Source organism: Hyposmocoma kahamanoa, unplaced genomic scaffold (assembly GCF_003589595.1).
Source record: "Hyposmocoma kahamanoa isolate Upper Pololo Valley unplaced genomic scaffold, ASM358959v1 102, whole genome shotgun sequence".
NCBI lineage: Eukaryota > Metazoa > Arthropoda > Insecta > Lepidoptera > Cosmopterigidae > Hyposmocoma > Hyposmocoma kahamanoa.
In genome coordinates this window covers 13302189-13321387 of record NW_020653337.1, presented here as the reverse complement: position 1 = coordinate 13321387, position 19199 = coordinate 13302189, and the positions used below count along the sequence as shown (strand labels likewise).

Genomic DNA, 19199 nt, shown 5'->3' with positions numbered 1-19199 from the left:
TAAAGACTATTGCGTTTAGGCCGCACCGCCGAGTTGAAATGCCCGGCACTAAAAATAACCCCAAAATAGAGCCAAGTAATGAAATAACTCGAAAAAACTTATATACGTACAAATGAGACCAAAAACAGTCACATATAAACCAATGTCATTTTTTGAAAATTTTTGAATATTCTGGTCGGCCACGAACGTGTTAAATAAGGTAATCAAGGTATTTGAAATTGCGTGTCCAAGTTGATCATCATTACTTACTTAATAATTAGGTATATTCGCTACTTATGTAATATTTATCGGGACTATGAATTGAAAATTCGAGAACCCTTGTCTACTAGCTCACGAAGTCATGGCGCCAAATCTGTATTTTTTATACATACATATATTACTCTGCAGTAAATAAATGAAGAAAACAATAACTGTATGAGTCTCAGACATAAGTTTTTTTACTTACCTACTTTGTTTCATCTTTCGGAAAATGATGATAAACAGTCGTACACAGCACAATTCACGACCGTTATAAATAGTAACGTAAAATGATGTTATAATAGGGGTTAAAGTATGAAATTGCCGATTTGCACTGAAAATCTAAATTGTTTATTTTTTAAATTTTTTACAAATTTATTTAATCAAAATAGTTGCCATTATTATCTATACATTGCTGCCATCTAATGGGAAGGTTATTAATGCCTTTGCGATAGAACTCCGACGATCTAGACTGCACAAACTGTGTGAAAGCATTTTGTACTGCCTCCTGGGAAGAAAACTTCTTGTCACGTAGATAATTGTCCAAATCACGAAAAAAATGGTAGTCCGTTGGAGCAAGGTCTGGTGAATACGGAGGATGACGAATGGTTTCTAACTGCAGTTCCTGAAGGGTCAAAATGGTTTCTCGTGCTGTGTGAGGTCTCGCGTTGTCGTGGAGCAATAATGGTGAAGATCGATTCATGAGTCGGGGCTGTTTTACTGCTAGTTTTGTCAACATGGTTCGGAGTTCGGCACAATAGACATCTGCCGTTATTGCTTGACCAGATCGGAGAAAACTATAGTGAATAACACCATGCTGAGACCACCAAACAGTTACCATTACCTTTTTATTGGTAAGTTTTGCTTTAGGACACTGTTGTGGCATTTGACCTGGGGTCAGCCATTGCATTTTTCTTTTCCGGTTATCATAAAGAATCCATTTTTCATCACATGTTACAATTCGATCCAATATTCCTTCATTTCTGTACCGGTTCAACAAGGCAACACAAGTTTCAACACGCGTTTCTTTCTGCAGATCAGTCAAATCATGAGGCACCCATTTTTCGTATTTTTTTATTTTATTGATTTGACGCAAGTGAGTCAATATTGTGGGTAAGGTAACGTTAAACCATGCCGCTAATTCCTGGGTAGTTTGACTAGGATCGGCTTCCACTATCTCTCTTAACTCATCGTTATTCACCTGTGTGGGCGGTCTTCCTCGTGGCTCGTTCTTTAAGTCGAAATTTCCATCACGAAAGCGTTTAAACCAAAATCGCACGGTGCGTTCATTAGTAGACCCCTCTCCAAACGCAGCATTGATATTGCGGGCTGTTTCTGCCGCGTTAGTTCCGCGTCGGAACTCGTATTCAAAAATCACTCGAATTTTCGCAGTATCCATCTTTCTTGTCTAAATTGAATAACAAAAACAATTGAAAGTCGATATTCAAATGTTTCAAATTTAAAAAAAAAATCACAGAAAACATTTGAAAAAAGTTTCATTCGAAAACCTCAAACCATGAAGATTCTATGAAAATTCAAAGAACCTATTGCAATAAAACGGCAATTTCATACTTTAACCCCTAATATATTAACGTACAAGTTTTGTAATGAATAAATGAAAACTATATTCAAATATCAAAGCCGTCTTCGCGTGAAAACGGCTCGCCCGCAGACTTGTTGTCGTTCAGTCAATGTGACCGGCAATGTGCGGGGCGTGGTGCGGTATCTAAAGCTAGGGAGCGGCGGAGAGTGTCCGTTCTCGTTACTTATTTGTTCTCTGCCTATAGTTAGGTACACCCATAAATATAGTATATAGAAAAAAGGGAAGATATGTAATTACGCTATGTAAGATCGGGTACCGATGTCGCCATTTTTTAGCTTGTGTGCAATTCAAACTTTACGCTCTATTATCTACTACCATAACTTAAAGATTTTGAATGGGTAGGGCTTGAAACGTGAAAACGACGTAACACAATTTTAAAATGTTTACCGTCATAGCCCTACTTTTTCATGCACAAGAAACATTTGCAAGAACTATGAGCAGTACGACTATGCCTGTTAACGGAATCAACTGTCGTCAGTGGTAAACCGTAATAATTGTATTGAAGCAATGTAATCACTACGGCATATAGAAAAGTGGTGACGTTTTTGAGCGCAGTATAATTTCAGTACTATGCACGAACGGGTTAAGAAAATGGTAAGAAAAGAAAGGAAACCAGAACTGATGCAAGCTTGATAAAAGTCCATAATATTAAAGATTTGGTATGTGATTACATCAATGAGTGAACAAAAACACTGCATAATAATACAAATAGTGACAACCTCGATAGCCTAACGGTTTGCACTGTGGGCACGGATGAGAAGTTCCCGGGTTCGATACCGGTAGGATCAATTTAACAAATTAACTTTTCTAAATGGTTCTGGTCTTGATATTCTATTGTAAGACAATTACCTGGTTTGAAACTAGGGAACTCTCTGTACATACTCCCCATGAGTATCAGAGCAACGGAATCATAGAGAAGAACCAATTTACAAAAGTTTATTTCCCAAATTGGTTCTACTGGGAATCGAACCTGGGACCAAGAACGATGGAATTTATTCCGGGGCATAACTCAGAACACTCAGGCCAAAATAACTTTCGAAAAGTTCAGATTTAGTTTTATAGTTGACTGAGCTGATTTCTTACGATTTTTAAAAAAAATTCTCGACTGACTCGAGACTTCGGTACGAGAATTCTCGAAACTCAAGAAAAAAAAGTCAGATACCCTAGCGCGTAATAAATGGCCTTGTATAAAATTCAACATTTACGTATAAAATTTATTTATAAATAATAAAGGCTACTCCATTATACCTATATTCAAGAAGTTTTCACTAGAAGCTACATATGGTGCATTTTGGTAAGTGTCCAGTAGAAGCTGAATATGGTGTTTTTTTGCGCCTTTCAATTGTTGCAAGCAAAATTAGGCAGTACTGAAATGACATTACAATTTAAATTCAACGTTTTAGCTTTTTATATTCCTCTACATGTCACTACGTTTAAATAGGTTGACTTGGTACATTTTTTTCGTGGTTTTTGTATTAGACACGTCGTCCATTTATTTGTAAGTCAATGGGTGTATTATTAAATTAATATATTAATATAAATTATTATTATTTTCTTAATGGCGGCCACTAGGCTTGGGCCAGTGTCAGTTTTATAAGAATAATATATAAAATATGGCGATCGTCGCCAGTGTCAGTTTTCCATTAACGTTAACACGGGTTGGTGAAACTATCACTTGTCAAGAGTAAACTCGAACCATCAATTGATTTAATCGAATCGAATTGATATAATCGATAACTACCTCGGTGGCCGTGACCGGGGTGTACTAGAATAGAATAATAATAATAGAATAAAGTTTGGTGGGCTGGCAACACAGCGGTTAAGTTGTAAACTTAAGTGTTCCGTAATTTTATTTTAAATTTAATTGTTTTTATCGTGTTATTCTTGTAAAACCCCATTTCATTGCTGAATAATATCATTACAAAATATACTTATACAGTTTTTAAGTGCATACATAGTGATTTGATCAGGTTGAGTAATTAAACAAAGTGACGTTGAAAACAGTCAGGTTAACCGGCCTAATACTTTTCAAAAAGTGTCTTATGTGAAATAATATCAGTGTTTGCAAATCACATTTATCAATTAAGTTCATTGTTACACAACTGCAACAGTAATTATCGAGGTTAAAGGTAATTTGAGCATTTTCTAGTCACTTTGGAAAGATAGCCGTTACGAATTTGTTTTTAAAAATTCTGTGCTATTTCGTAAGTATTTCCATAATTATTAATATAAATAGGTAGTTAAACTTATAATATAACTGAAGAGTGGTTATTTTGTCTAATATTTAGTCTTTGTACGGATAAATTGTAAGTAACATAACCTCACTATTTAGTAATCGCTCGATCAGCTGTCTTTCTTGCTAACGTTCTTTCAAATTGTTTTCATTTTCTTTTTCAAAAGCATACACAATGTTTACACGCAAAGCTGCTGCGGAACGTCAATTGGAGGATAAACTCCAACACGCTTTATTAGAACTCAAAACAGCAAAGGCACTGAATGAGCAATTGCTAACAGAAAGAAACGATAGTGAAAAGGAAATATTGGACATTTTAGATAGGAATAGGCAATTAAAAAGTGATATGGCTGAATTGCTTATACAAATTACGGAGGTACAGTACCAAAGAGACCAGCTACAGATTGTGGTAGATGGATTCGACCAAAGCAGCAGCGCATTCGAAGAAGCCCTTGCACGCATTTCTTCATTAGAATGTGACCTACGAGACGCATACAATCAAATAACTATAATGGAACAAGCAAGGGACGAACAACAGTCAACACAGTCGCAGTCCCTATTTGATGAGCTGATCAGCAGTGCTCCCACAATGGTCTGTGCTGTACCACCCTCCTGTTCAGAACCAATCACCACTGATCTGACTTGTGAAAGTAACTCATTTAATTCAACAGCTTTAGCTTTAAATTGTAGTAAAAAAAAATTAAAAAAGTATGTCAAAATTAATAAATACATATCCAGTACAAATAAATTAATAAAGAAAAATGCAGCATTTTGTAAAAATGTATCATTAAGAAAAGAACGTCAGAGTTTGTTGAATGAATTGAGTGATTGTACACAAAATCTTGAGAAAAATAGGCTTAGCTATGAATGTGACACACAGCGCCTCCAGGCAGAATTACATAGTGTAACAAATTCATTAAAATTAATAACACAGAAATATGAAACTGCGCAACAGGAGATTAAGGAGCACACACATGCTATGGATAATTTATTAGATTTGTGTAGATATAATAATGACAGATTTGACTCTTTAACAAATAATCAAGTTTGCAATTGCAAAGAAATAAAACCACAATCCTCCCTGTCTGTGTGTGTCACTAATCCCTCCTCATTGTTGTTGCAGGAATCTAGTTTAGAATCAAAAAATACCTCTTTGTCAATAACTAGATCAAATGAAATTCAAAATAATATAGTTATGTATAGTGATGAAATGGGTAAAAACATAGGTTTGCAACTTAACCACCTAGGATTAAAATTAACAAATATTTGCATGCCAGGTGCAACATACTGTAAAATATTAGATAGTATTTTGTCAACTAAGTTTGACAAAGACACTACATTAATAATTTTAATTGGCAGAAGAGGAAAATGTAACAAAAAAGATTTAATACAATATTTTTCACAATTAAATAATTTAATTAATATAAAAGAAATTATTTTGTTAGCTTTTCCCTTCAGCAATTGCCTCACAACAAGTGAAAATAATTTGAGGCATAACTTAAATAGGACATTACACAGCTTGACATTTCATTATAGTAAATTTCATTTTATGGATACTAATAATTTTATTAGTAAATATTTTTATTTGACTAAAGATAGGTATTATCTTACTAGTTATTTTAGGAGACAGATAGCAGAGATGCTATCATATTATATTAATAATTCAGCCAAATCATTGGCTACCAGACCGGCTGCTTCTATTGAGCAGTCCGTTGACATAGGTCAGTTTACTGACAATAATAATTCTGTTGAAATTAATTCAATTTCTAATTATTTAAATTAATTAATAAGACAACGGAGAGATACTCTTGCAACACATTGACAGTAAGAAACCAACCTAAAACACACAGAAATAAAATAAATTTTATATTAAACCTGGTGCACCAAAATATTCAAGGCATGAAAGGCAAAGAGCTAGAAATAGAATTATTTATTAACTGTAACAATATTGATATTCTTTGTATTACTGAACACCACTTTCTATCACAACATCAGTTCATGTTTAGCTTCAACAATCACCAGGTGGCTAGTTCGTTCAGCAGAGAAAAAGCTATTCACGGCGGCTCTTTAATTCTTATTAAAAATAATTTAAAATTTAAAGAACGTAAAGATATTGTGAGCCTATCTATTGAGCGGACTATAGAGATATCCTGCATAGAGCTTGAACGGCTTGTTATATTAAGCGTGTACAGACCCCCTCATTCATCTTACGAACTATTTGAAAAAAGATTAGATGAAGTTTTAGCCAAATTAAATAATATAAATAAATATATTGCTGTTTGTGGTGACTTCAATGTTAACTTATTAGAAGATTCCAGTGCTAGCAGTAGGCTCATATCATTTTTCCAATGTTATAACCTTGTGAATCTTTTTTTGGTGCCTACTAGAATAACTTCTACTACTGCCACTTGTTTAGACAACATTTATACCAACGCCGTACCTAGTAATAAATCTATTATAAATAAATTAACTTCAGATCACTGCGGTCAATTGGCCACTTTTAATATAACTGTTGACAAAATGCCGAAAAAGGATATCACATGTGTTCCGATAAATAATGGTCGACTTAAAGCTTATAGAAATAACGTAATGCTTAAACTAACTGACATTCCGTACGTTAACGATCCCAATAAATTGTATAATTCAGTTTTCAACATAGTGAAAAGTGAACGTGATAATGTTTTTAAGTCCAAAATCATAACTATTAATAATTCATTGAAATTTAGTGAATGGGCGACTGTGGGAATTCACAAAAGTAGACAAAGGCTGTATGATCTTTACGATGAAAGAACTTATAACACTAGTAACAGTTTTAATGATTTTGTTAGGAAATATTCGAAAATGTTTAAACGTGTTTGTGTGGCAGCCAAAGCAATGTTTATTAATAATAAAATAAAAAGCAGCGCGAATGTAGTAAAAACGACTTGGAATATTATAAATAGCGAAACTGGAAGGGTCAAACCTCGTAACTTAGATTTTCAACTAAGATTTAATGACAAAATTGTAAACACAGACGCAGAAGTTGCTAAAATATTTGAAAATTTTTTTACCAACATTCCAATTTTGACTACTAATTCGTTAAATTCATCTCCCACGGCCGCTGCATCCTTACTAAAAGAAAATAATGCAGTTAGTATCACTAATTTAAGGTTCCGTCATGTATTTCCAAACGATATTGTTAAGGCCTTTAAGTCTATAAATATAAAAAATACTGCTGATCTTGATGGTCTTTCAGTCAGAGTAATTAGTTCTATAGTTGATTGTATTGCGCCTTACTTAGCCTGTGTCTTTAATAAATGTGTTGATGATGGTGTCTTTCCTGACCTCATGAAGCAAAGTAAAGTTATTCCACTTTTCAAATCTGGTAGTATTTCTGACCCCACCAATTTCAGACCTATATCAATACTACCAACTCTCAGTAAAATATTTGAAAAAATTATTCTAAATCAGATGTGTGCACATTTTTATAGTAATAATTTAATGTCTCCTAAACAATTTGGTTTCACTCGGGGTCGCTCTACAACCGATGCTGGTGTAGAGTTGATTAATCATATATTTGATGCATGGGAAGTCTCACATGATGCTATTGGTGTATTCTGTGACCTTTCCAAGGCTTTTGATTGTGTGCACCATGATACACTGGTCAGGAAACTTCGCCATTATGGTGTGGCGGGACGTGATCTCGACCTTCTTAAATCGTATTTGCGTGGTAGGGTACAGAGGGTCGATGTTAACGGTACGAGATCGTCAGGGTCTGTAATTAGCATGGGTGTCCCTCAAGGTTCAATTCTAGGCCCATTTTTGTTTTTAGTTTATATTAATGATTTACCTAGCCTTATGGAGGGTATAAAACATGAGATAGTATTGTTTGCTGATGATACTTCCTTATTATTTAAAGTTAAAAGGCACCAATGTTCCTATGACGATGTGAACAATGCTATATCTAAAGTAGTTGATTGGTTTGCTGTTAATAACCTACTTCTTAATGAGAAAAAAACAAATTGTGTGAAATTTACATTACCCAATGTTAGAGAGACGGTTACAAACATTGTAGTTAGAAACGAAAAACTGAATCTTGTGGATACAGTTGTATTTCTAGGTATAACGTTAGATGCTAAATTGCAATGGGGTCCCCATATAAGTAAGTTGTCAAAACGGCTCAGCTCTGCAGTGTACGCGATTAAAAAAATAAGGAAACTTTCAGACGTCGAAACCGCTAGATTGGTTTACTTCAGCTACTTTCACAGTCTAATGACATACGGCATTTTGCTTTGGGGTAATGCCGCCGATATCAATAGAATCTTTGTCCTGCAGAAACGTGCAGTTAGGGCAATTTACAATCTGGGCCCCAAAGTATCTTTGAGAGATAAGTTTAAGGAAATTAACATTCTTACACTAGCCTCACAATACATTTATGAAAATATAATTTATGTTAAAAGGAATAGTAATTTCTTTATGAAAAATAGTGACAGACATAACATTAATACGAGGAATAAAAATAAACTAGCTTTTCTTGATAGTCGTCTTCACAAAGTCAAACAATCATTTAAGGGGCAATGTATACGCTTCTATAACAAGATTCCGGTTGATATACAAAATTTGCCTTTCACGAGGTTTAAAACTATAGTGAAACAAAAACTTTATACTAAAGGTTATTATACAACTTCTGCGTACTTGGATGACAAAAATCCGTGGTAGTAACCCGTTTAGCTCATGGAGGTAGTCTCAATCTGATGTTTCAAATAAAAAAATATTGTAAATGTTATTTACAAAGAGCAACCCCTAGAGTTTCTTGCTCATTCTTCTCAGGGGAATCTGCCTTACGAATGAGCGGTAGAGTTTAACCATTGTGACGATTTCAAGTGTAATAATGCTTACCTATGAAATAAAGATTATTTTGATTTGATTTTGATTTGATTTGATTTGATCAACGAATTCAATAAATTAAATTATGTTGTTTTTTAAGAAGGATTTATGTAATTGTTTCTAAGTTATTTTGAATGCACATGTAAAATGAAGCCGATTTTATTTTATTTATTTTTTAAATGCATTTGCTATGGAAATTTAAACAAAGTCAGAAATAGTAATAAGAAAACCAATATTTCGATTTTCCTGCAGCTTCAATCCAACCTTCTTTTATTTTGAACACATTGGAAAAATATAAAAATTAAAAATAGTCTACGCTTAATCTACGAGTATAATGGAATATAAATATCTAAAACAATAATACACATACATTTTTCTTCAAGCAACAGCAACATACAAATTGACATAAAATTGAAACGGTTGTCCGAAATATGAGTTGTGTTAAAGTTACTCGAAATACAATGTTTAGTAATAATAATAAAATAAAATAAATCAATTTAACGTGAATGCTTTTCGCTTCGATACTTTAGGGACCTTAATTACAAAAATCATAGTAATAAATTCAAACATTTCAGTAAAAATTTATAGTCGATAAACATCAGTTATCGTAAATGAACATCACTATATTTGAGTCTAGAAATTTCTATGGGGACAAAAAGAAAACATTGAATAATAATAGAAATAGTAACTAAAATGCATATAGCCGGTGGAATGTTATCTCATTGGTTTTAAAATTTTTGTTTTCACATAAATTTTTACAAGGTGTATCGCTACAATTTGGCATTTTCACGTTTTACGTGAGATCTTGTATGTACAACGATCGCCATGTCACTGTGTCGATGTTTGTAGGCGTGTCACCACGATACGAACTCCGCCCCCGGGTATCAAATCTCACCTTTTTTCTATATCTATGGGTACACACAACTACGGATTATTATTCCACAACCGACCAGCAACATGACGGACTTCTGTTGCAAAAGAAGTTATTCCTTACACTCTTTATACTTTCAAATGAGAAAGTATAAAAACACCCAGCAGTCGTCACCGGCAGTGGGTCATTCTTAAAGGATGGAAGGAAGAACTTGCAAGGCAATGCTGTCAGATCAGATGTGGACGAATCGGCATTTTAACATTGAATATCTAGTTTAAGCCATTGAAACATTCCCTTTTCTAAAAAAGGGCACAGTAAATAATGTATATCTAAGTACGAATGTTTTCGTGTTTCAGGTTTCTTTCCAATCACGGTGCTTTATATCTTGGTAAAAAACAAATTAGGGACTTAATCATTTAGTGCTTAACAAAAATAATTTCGCTTCTTGTTTGTTCTGGTTCTTATAAACAACCGCGTCAACAACATCATAAGAAAACAATATAGAAAACACTTGTTAAACTAGAATCTGGGTAAGTAATTAATTCGACTAGCTATGAATTATCTTCACCATCGTTTATTCGAAAGTAAGTTATGTTCCTTAAACTCCTAAATAGGTAGGTCAACGAAAATTTATGGGATTAAGGTAGACGTGAAAACATCATAAACTGACTGGTTCATGGCGGAGTAATGGGTAATTTCGGGTGTTTATTCCACACCTCGTGGTGGATAGGTATACATATTTGTGCCTTGTATATAGACTTAAATATAACATCATAAACCGACTGGTCCATGACGGAGTAATGGGTAATTTCGGGTGTTTATTCCACACCTCGTGGTGGACAGGTATACATATTTGTGGCCTGTATATAGACTTAAATACAGTTCATAATAAAATTAGAATTGTATTTTCCTATTTTACAACACATATGTATTTGTGTTGTTAAATAGGAAAATACAATTCTAATTTTATTATGAAAATATCATATATAATATATATATGTATAATTAATAGATAATAAAAAATATCATATATGTATAATTTCTTAAAGTAAATACGCACGAAAGAAACGAGTAATTTGCATTAGTACGTATCCATTCCACAAAAATATTATTCACCATTCAAGGTGACCTTTTTTGTGAAACGTGTACTTCAGATTGAAAATCAAATTACATTATCCCATGGACGTTGGATGTTCAGTAAGTAAATTTATTACGTCATTTACTAATATTAACTCGTTTATTACACAAATATTTTGCGTTTGCGCTTATAGACAGTCACCCAAATTGTTAGCTATTAGTTTCCTCGCTCTGATGGACTACTACCTAAGTATCTACTAATAAAACAACCCATTAAAAGTTCTGAAATCCCACTTTTGCCTCACTGCAGTTGATAATTGAATGATTTTATCTAAAAAATCCACCTCAGAACTGCTGACGTTATTTAACAAATAACTTTCACAAAATGCAAGTGCATGTAGATAGTGGTACATTGGAAGGCGGAATTAAATCATGCAATTTCATCGCACATTCTCCGTGATATATCCTGTATAATACCAATATAGGTTCGCCTCTACTAAATTCGAGTCACTTATAAACCTTTGGTTAGTATTTAGCAGAACCATCCCATAAGTGACAGCAGGATTTCATACACTACCGGACTTGTGCTTGGGACAGCTAAATCAACTGTGCCAGTGTAAAATAACGCCTCACCTTTTCACCCAAAACTTGTGGAGAACAATAAATTTATTATTAGGTATTATTTATTGTCTTGGAAACTATGTAAATGCTATGTAAATGATGAAGTTCAAATTGGACGGGGCAGTTCATTCAAAGTAGATGGAGACGGTCGCCTATCGGTATGGATATATCATGAACAGTCGGAGGTAGGTTAAAGGGCTCAGTTTTGTAGAGAATAGATACGCCTGCGTTATGGCAGCATGAAATTTGATAAGAATCATTTCACCCACCCTTATTGGAGACTGCCTTAAGCGTTAAATCCATACGACTAACAATGGACTCTCGATAAGACTGAATTTACTTTCCACAGGTCCTTGCGTTGGTCAAGTACCTATTAACAAATGTAAATTCACTAGTAAATTATATTATACGTTTACTTTTCAATGCCTTTAAAATCTGTTGAGATTTTTAAGTAAGTGATGACGCTATAATAAAAAAAATTGAAAGAAACTTCGATAGCTTGTGGGGAGCTGCGGGATAGACGAGCTCGGAAGTAAAAGGAATGGAAGCCGTGCTACCACCAACCTTTATGTCCGACGTCGTAGAGCTCGTCTTCATTCACACACTTCACGTGCGGCTGATCACCAATAATGCCACCATGTAATATATTGCGTACGCGGCTCAATGCCGGGCGGAGAAGCGGGATATTTAATTTTAATAAATGATGCGACATCGCGGATGCGGATTTTTTTTTTCGAATGTAACGTCACACACTTATTTTTTAATTTCACTGGCGATTTATGGCTATGGCGTAACACGAATTAGGACGGGAAAGGTAAGGAGGTGCGAGCTCAGACAAACTATACCTGGCGTTACCAGTAAGTATTGTTTTTGTTCGCTCAGTAATTGTATCACATACCGTCGTAGGTAGGAGTATAAGGCTGCGATTCCACCAAAAATGTGCGAGGTAGCTAGGTGGTGCAAGAATGTGTAGCGACGCTGTGAAACGGTGTGCTAGTTTCCACTAAAGCTGTGCGGAGTAACTAGACGATGCGAGGATCCGTAGCGAGACTGTGGAACGGAGCTTTTTTCAGCTGTACGCGGATGGGGTGCGGTGTGGTGGGGCGAACGGAGGCGACGGCGAGCTCGCACACATTCCTCACACACATCTCTCGCTTTCTTGTATGTACAAATACTATAACTCCGTTGGACTATAAATACTATAAATGGTCAGAAATGAATTTATTGTTTCTCAAAATATTCTCTGTTAGCGTTAATGCACATTTTCATACGAATGAACCAATGTCGAAAACATTTATGCCACTCCTCGTGACAATCTCTGAAACATATTTCTCACTCTTCGACAGTCTCTTCAGGTGATGAAAATGGTTAACCCGTTAACTGGTTCTTAATTTTTGGAAATAAGATGCCAGCTCGAGACTGTACGCGGGATGGCTCATAAGGTCAACGTTGTTCACTTTCAAAAATTCATTTGTCTGTCTGGATGGGTGAGAACTGGCATTATCGTGGTGCTAGGTGATACGGCGTTTACGGTTCCTTTTACGAGTTTGTCAATAACTTCCGGCAACCAAATGGTCGTGTACCAATCACTATTCACGGTACAACGATTCTCCAAAGCAACAATAGCCACGTGTCCAGTTTTATTAAAAAAAGAAACAATCATCCGCTTAGAGGCACTTTGCACGCGCGCCACTTTGGTTGCTTTTTTTTGCGGCTCATCTCGAAAGACCCATACGCTCGATTGCTGCTTTGTTTTGGGATCGTAATTGTAAATCCATGTTTCTTCACCTGTTACTATGTCCCAGACCAAATTTGATGCCCCTTCGTTGAATCTGGTAAGCATGGCATTGCACCAAGTGATGCGATCCGTTTCCCTTCACTCAGTCAAATTATGTGGGAACCACCGAAAGCACACCTTTTTCACACCCAAATGTTTGTGTAGTATTCATTGTATTTGACTCATGCATATGCCTAAAGATGCCCGAATCTCATGGTATGTCACCTGGCTGTGTGTTTTGATCATACGGCGCGTAGCATCGATGTTTTTGTTGTTCACAGTAGTGAACGGGCGACAATCACGAAATTCGTCAGTCGTCTTGCATGGTGCTTCATCGCCAAAAGCAGTTTCAAGCCGACCGAAGCTCCGCTGAGCTGTTAAATTACACTTAAAGTCGTAGAAATTAATTCTACGAAAATTTTCATGAATTAAATCCATGGTGATGTAGTCAATCAATTTCTAAAATGATGCCACAATGTAGAAACAAATTACAGTCGGAGGAAACATACTGTATTCTACATCCAAAGAGTTCCATTTTTAAATGTTCTAATTACTTTTTATATATTGTTTATATTAAGTGGCCAGTTCCGGAAACTTATAGTGCGCCCTATTTAAAATACAGCACAATATTTTCGTGGTTTTGTTTCCGTATTTTTTTTTAAATCACCATCTGGCGGTTACACCCTTTATTCCTACCTGACCCGCTGTTCCTTATTCAAAGCACGTAATTTAGTTATGATAAAAAAACTTGGTAAAGAAGGAATTTGCCCTAAATTAGTTTTGTATTATGTTTAAATTCGTTTCACTAAGTTTGAATTGATTTCTATAAAGTTGAAACCTAATATGATGTAGAAGGATTACTTACAATTGAACACCTTTGTGTAAGATACGGTTGGATGATGATGTTTGAACAAGGAATTAGGTTGAGATTACGTTGTCTAATAGAATCAAATGCGAGTGTATATTTCTGTTATTGTATAACTTAAGACTGCAGTGCGGATGAGTAGGTATATAATTGTATATTAACCGCACAAAGTGTTACTAGCACCAGTCGTTTATTTGCACTTTTTATTATATAATCGAAACAATGTAAGCATTACAGCGTTCCTGCGTCTTGAGTGGTAAAAGGTGCTAGTGAAATTACAGGCACATGGGTATTGTGAACTTTCTGTCTCAGGGTGATGGGCGCAGTGGCAGTACTCTTCAGATCTCTGTGATCAACCAAGAAAGAAAATTTTTGTATGTGTTTGGTCTTTATAATATTAGTAATCATAATGAAATTAAATTCATTATACGTCCCACTGCAGTGCACGGGTCTCCTCTAATAATGACGTATTATTTGCCATACACATGGCAGTCTCATCTGTCAAAATAAGCAATTCAAATAAAGTTACTCCGTGACTAACTTGTTTTAGATTTATTACATTTTTAGAAATTTCGTTTATGTTTTATTATATTTCCAGTTTCATAATTATTTGTTGTCTTTTTAGGCTATATAGCCAAATGTCAATAAATAAATACTATTAGTTAACTATTGAGCGTTTTTTAAATGTTCGAGTTTCCAATCTTTAAAGTATTGTTGACAAATTATTGGCATGAATGTTATTGCAGTTTTTAAATGGAATTTTAATCATTTTATTAATTTTATTGACTTGGCGAAAATCGTAAAATAACTTTTGAATAATGCCAAATTTTTGACTGTTATTCTCGCAGAGATTTCGCGCTTTACGTCGCTCTCGCCCAAGTCGCGCCTTATCGTGCTAGCCCTACTGATGTCATCATTAAGAGTGCTGTTTCCCTGTTACTCGGATATATACATTAAGATATTAAATTTCATATTGTATTGAATATTGTATATGTTCTATTGGGATACCAAATAAATAAAGATAATGTTACCAATACAATGGTTATATTCAACTGTCGATCAATGTTGCAACTGTCAAACGAACCCTGATGGGATACTTAGACTTGTACTATAATTAGTAGCTTCAGGTTGAGTGTGATAACCTGGTAAGCATAGGTCGGAAAAGGTATTCCACATATATAGATACATGTATAGACATAGCTACAAGGAGCGACAGATTTGTTAAAACCACCAAATATTATCTAATTATATTTTCGAATTCCGGATTTCCGAAAATGGTTTTACTGCATCGTAAAACAAACTACTGACCCAGGAAATCGAAGTTGGATTTTAAAATAATTGTAATGGTGCCATGTAAAGTCTGTTCCAATCTATTATGCCAGAAAAGTAAACAAACCGGTTTGGTTAAAATTCTAAAGCAATAAATAAATATATAATTAACACTATCACATATATTTTGAAGATTTCGAATTGATATCTCATCACTTTTTCCAGCAATATTCATTTGAATAACATATTGAAATCTTATTTGAAAAATGTTAGTTCAAAAGTGAGGTTAGTAATCAAATATAGATTTGTGAATAGTCTTTGGTTGCATAGGGCTGTACGAAAATAACTCATTCGGTTCATTCAATTAAAGTTTTTGTAATCGATTAGTGAATCGAAAATTTTATCACAATCGAACGAATAATAATCATATAGGAGAATAATAATAATCCTTACACTTATAGTGTAAGTCGATTCATCGCTGAGCGATCGTACGCATAGCGTGCTGTGTTTGTGCATACCAAGTCTCCGTAATCTACCCTCATAATGCCGAAGTGCGACAAATGTAATAAAAATATCACGAAATCTAATGCGGGCGTAGAATGCAGCAAATGTGAAAAACTAGTGCATCTAAGTGTTGCATGCTCGGGATTGTCTACGAAGCAACGGGCAGCGCTTCGCATTAACAACAATTTAGGCTGGACGTGTGACGAATGCCACCGCGAATCACCTCATCGTCGCTCTGTGGTCGTCCCTGAGGATGAGGAGGAGGAGGAGACCGCTGAAGCGTTGTCACCGAAGGCTACCATTGACATCAAGAAGCTTCTACGCGATATATCCCTGGAAATGGAGAAAGCTATCAAGCGTGAGCTTCAAGATCTGACTAAATCATTCGAATTTCATACTGAAAAGATGGACGAAATTCTTGAAACTATGGATGCTTTTAAAATATCGGTACAAGAACTTACGAAAAAGAATAATGACCTAACAAATAAAAACAATCATCTTAAAACTAGAGTAGGTGCACTTGAACAGCGTCTGCAGGAGATAGAACAGCAGCAACTCAGTACTACCCTAACAATTTCGAACGTACCTCATGAAGGGCGGGAAAAACCTTTAGTACTAGTGGAGAAAATCGCAGAAAGACTCGAACTTAATCGCGAGGACATACTAGAAGTACGACGTCTCCCTAGTAGACAACCGCAGAATGGACCAATACAAGTAAAACTTAGCGATGAGGTCGCGCAAGAAAAATGGCTGCAAAAAGCGAAATCCACGAAAATCATTGTCTCAAGTCTTTTTAGAAACACCTCACCAGAAACCGCACAGCAAAGTATCATAATTCGTGAAGCACTTACAGCATATAACAAAAAGCTACTGTGGAACACTAAACAACAATTAAAAGACATTTACAAGTATATATGGTGTAAGAAAGGAGTAATTAGAGTGAGGAAAGAAGACAACACACAATTGAAGATCATCAGATCCGAAGATGATATTAAAAATTTGCTTCTACAGTGATTGCTTTAGTTTTTTGTTGTATAAGCACACTATACACAACCTACACATTACAAAAGACACAAATATAAGGTAAAATGAACTTCTCTTTTGATGATATTACTGAATTTACTAACTGTACTAATATAAACTCCTTTATTACACAAATCCCTAAAAACTATAACAAACCTAACCTATTATGTATCCACACTAATATTAGATCCACTATAAAAAACTTTACTCCCCTAGAACAATGCGTACTATCTTCTAAGTTATGCGTTGATGTAGTTATTCTCACTGAAGTAAACATATCGGAATCTCTAAAGGACTTATATAACATAGCTGGGTATCAAATGCACGCGGAGTTGCGAAATAATCGGAAAGGTGGAGGTATAATTATTTATGTACACAATAAACACAAATTAAAAATACATAACCAAAAAACTTATCACTTTGAATCGATTTTCTTTAACATAACCACAACAACACGATATTCCGCATCTCTGTGTGCAATCTATCGACCTCCTGACCTAAGTAAACATTTATTTATTGACGAACTTGGCACTAAAATTGAGAAATACAATGACGGTAGCGATTTCTACATATTCGGCGATATCAATATAGACCTAACCACTAATTCGCCCATCAAGCACAAATATACATGTATGCTTCATAGTGGCGGTTTTGCGTGCGGTATATCTGAATATACTCGTGTTGAAGTTGCTAACAATAAAATAAGTAGATCTTGTATAGACCATATTTATGTGAGAACCCGCACGCAAAACGTCTTCACTGCCGCATTAGGAACGGTACTGGCCGATCACCGCGCGGTCGTGCTAGCTTGCTTCGGACCGCAACTGGAAAATCTACGGGATGATGTTAATTATAGAATAAAATACGATAGGAACACATTAGACAAACAATTAAGCGAAATACATTGGGAAACGGTTGAGAATATGAACTGTCCTACTAGTATATATACTTTCTTATGCGAACAATTTAATAATTGCTACAAGAAATCAGAAATTAAATTAAAAATTAAAAACAATATTAATAAACAAATCAATAGTAATTGGATTAATAGTAAAATTCTTAAGGCATGCAAATATAGGGATGGCCTTTTCAATAAGTGGATTAATGACTCCAGTAACACAATTTTAAAACAAAAATACAACCACGCCCGTAATTACGCCAATAAATTAATATTCAAAGCTAAAAATAGGTATACAATAAATGAAATTAACAAAAACAAACATAATCCTAAAAACCTGTGGAATCTGCTCAATAGGCTTACAGGTAGAATACGTTTATCTGTAGACGCGGTATTACTCAATGCTTTCGAAAATAATGTAGTTAAATCTGTTGATATAGCTAATAACTTTGCTAATAATTTCATTAACAATGTTAAAAATATTACACAAAATTGTAAAATTACCCTTGTAGACAAAAACGAACACAGAAAGCCGGTTGACAGATCTATGCATTTCCACAAAGCTAATTCATCAAGCATTCTCAAAATTATTAAGAGTATAAATACTAATAAAGCGCCTGGTCTAGATTTGATACGAGCAATTGATATTAAAAAAATTAGCCACAATATTGCATCAACAATTGCTAAACTAATTAATACTAGTATAGAGAAGAGAACTTATCCATTAGGGCTTAAAACTGGTATTGTTAGACCTATTTTTAAAAAGGGTAGGAAAACAGACTATGATAACTACAGACCTATCACTATTCTCCCCACCATCGATAAAATTGTGGAAAAATATGTATGTCACCAAATTCATAAATTTTATACGGATAATAATGTACTTAACAAAAATCAGTACGGGTTTCAACCACGCAAAAACACAACTCAGCTCCTAACTGCTTTTACCAATCTCTTATATGATTACCTTAATGATAAAATGCAAGTGCTCGTAGTGTTCATAGACTACAGTAAGGCATTTGATACACTTCGTCATGATGTGTTGCTAGAGAGACTTGAGGACTGCGGTGTGAGAGGACCTTTGTTAGGCTGGTGTGAAGACTATTTAAGTAATCGTGCTTTTTATGTAAAAGTAGCTGACGCGATGAGTGACAGGAAAACAGTAAGTGAAGGAACAGCCCAGGGCTCCGTACTGGGCCCCCTACACTACCTGTCCTACGTAAATAATTTACCACATGTAATACAACATAGCCAAATTTTCCAATTTGCTGACGATACTTGCCTAGTAGTGGCTCATCATGATCTGAAAGACGCCCTTCATAAAATGCAAACAGATTTCACTAATCTGGTCAAAT

At 34.9% G+C, this 19199-nt stretch overlaps 1 protein-coding gene across 1 annotated transcript; it reads left to right on the top strand.

Moving 5' to 3' along the window:
• Positions 1–15962: 15962 nt before the first annotated feature.
• LOC113233744 lies at positions 15963–16937 on the top strand. The gene has a single exon (XM_026468937.1). It carries the CDS (start codon positions 15963–15965, stop codon positions 16935–16937), a length of 975 nt encoding a protein of 324 aa, XP_026324722.1.
• The last annotated feature ends 2262 nt before the right edge of the window (positions 16938–19199 follow it).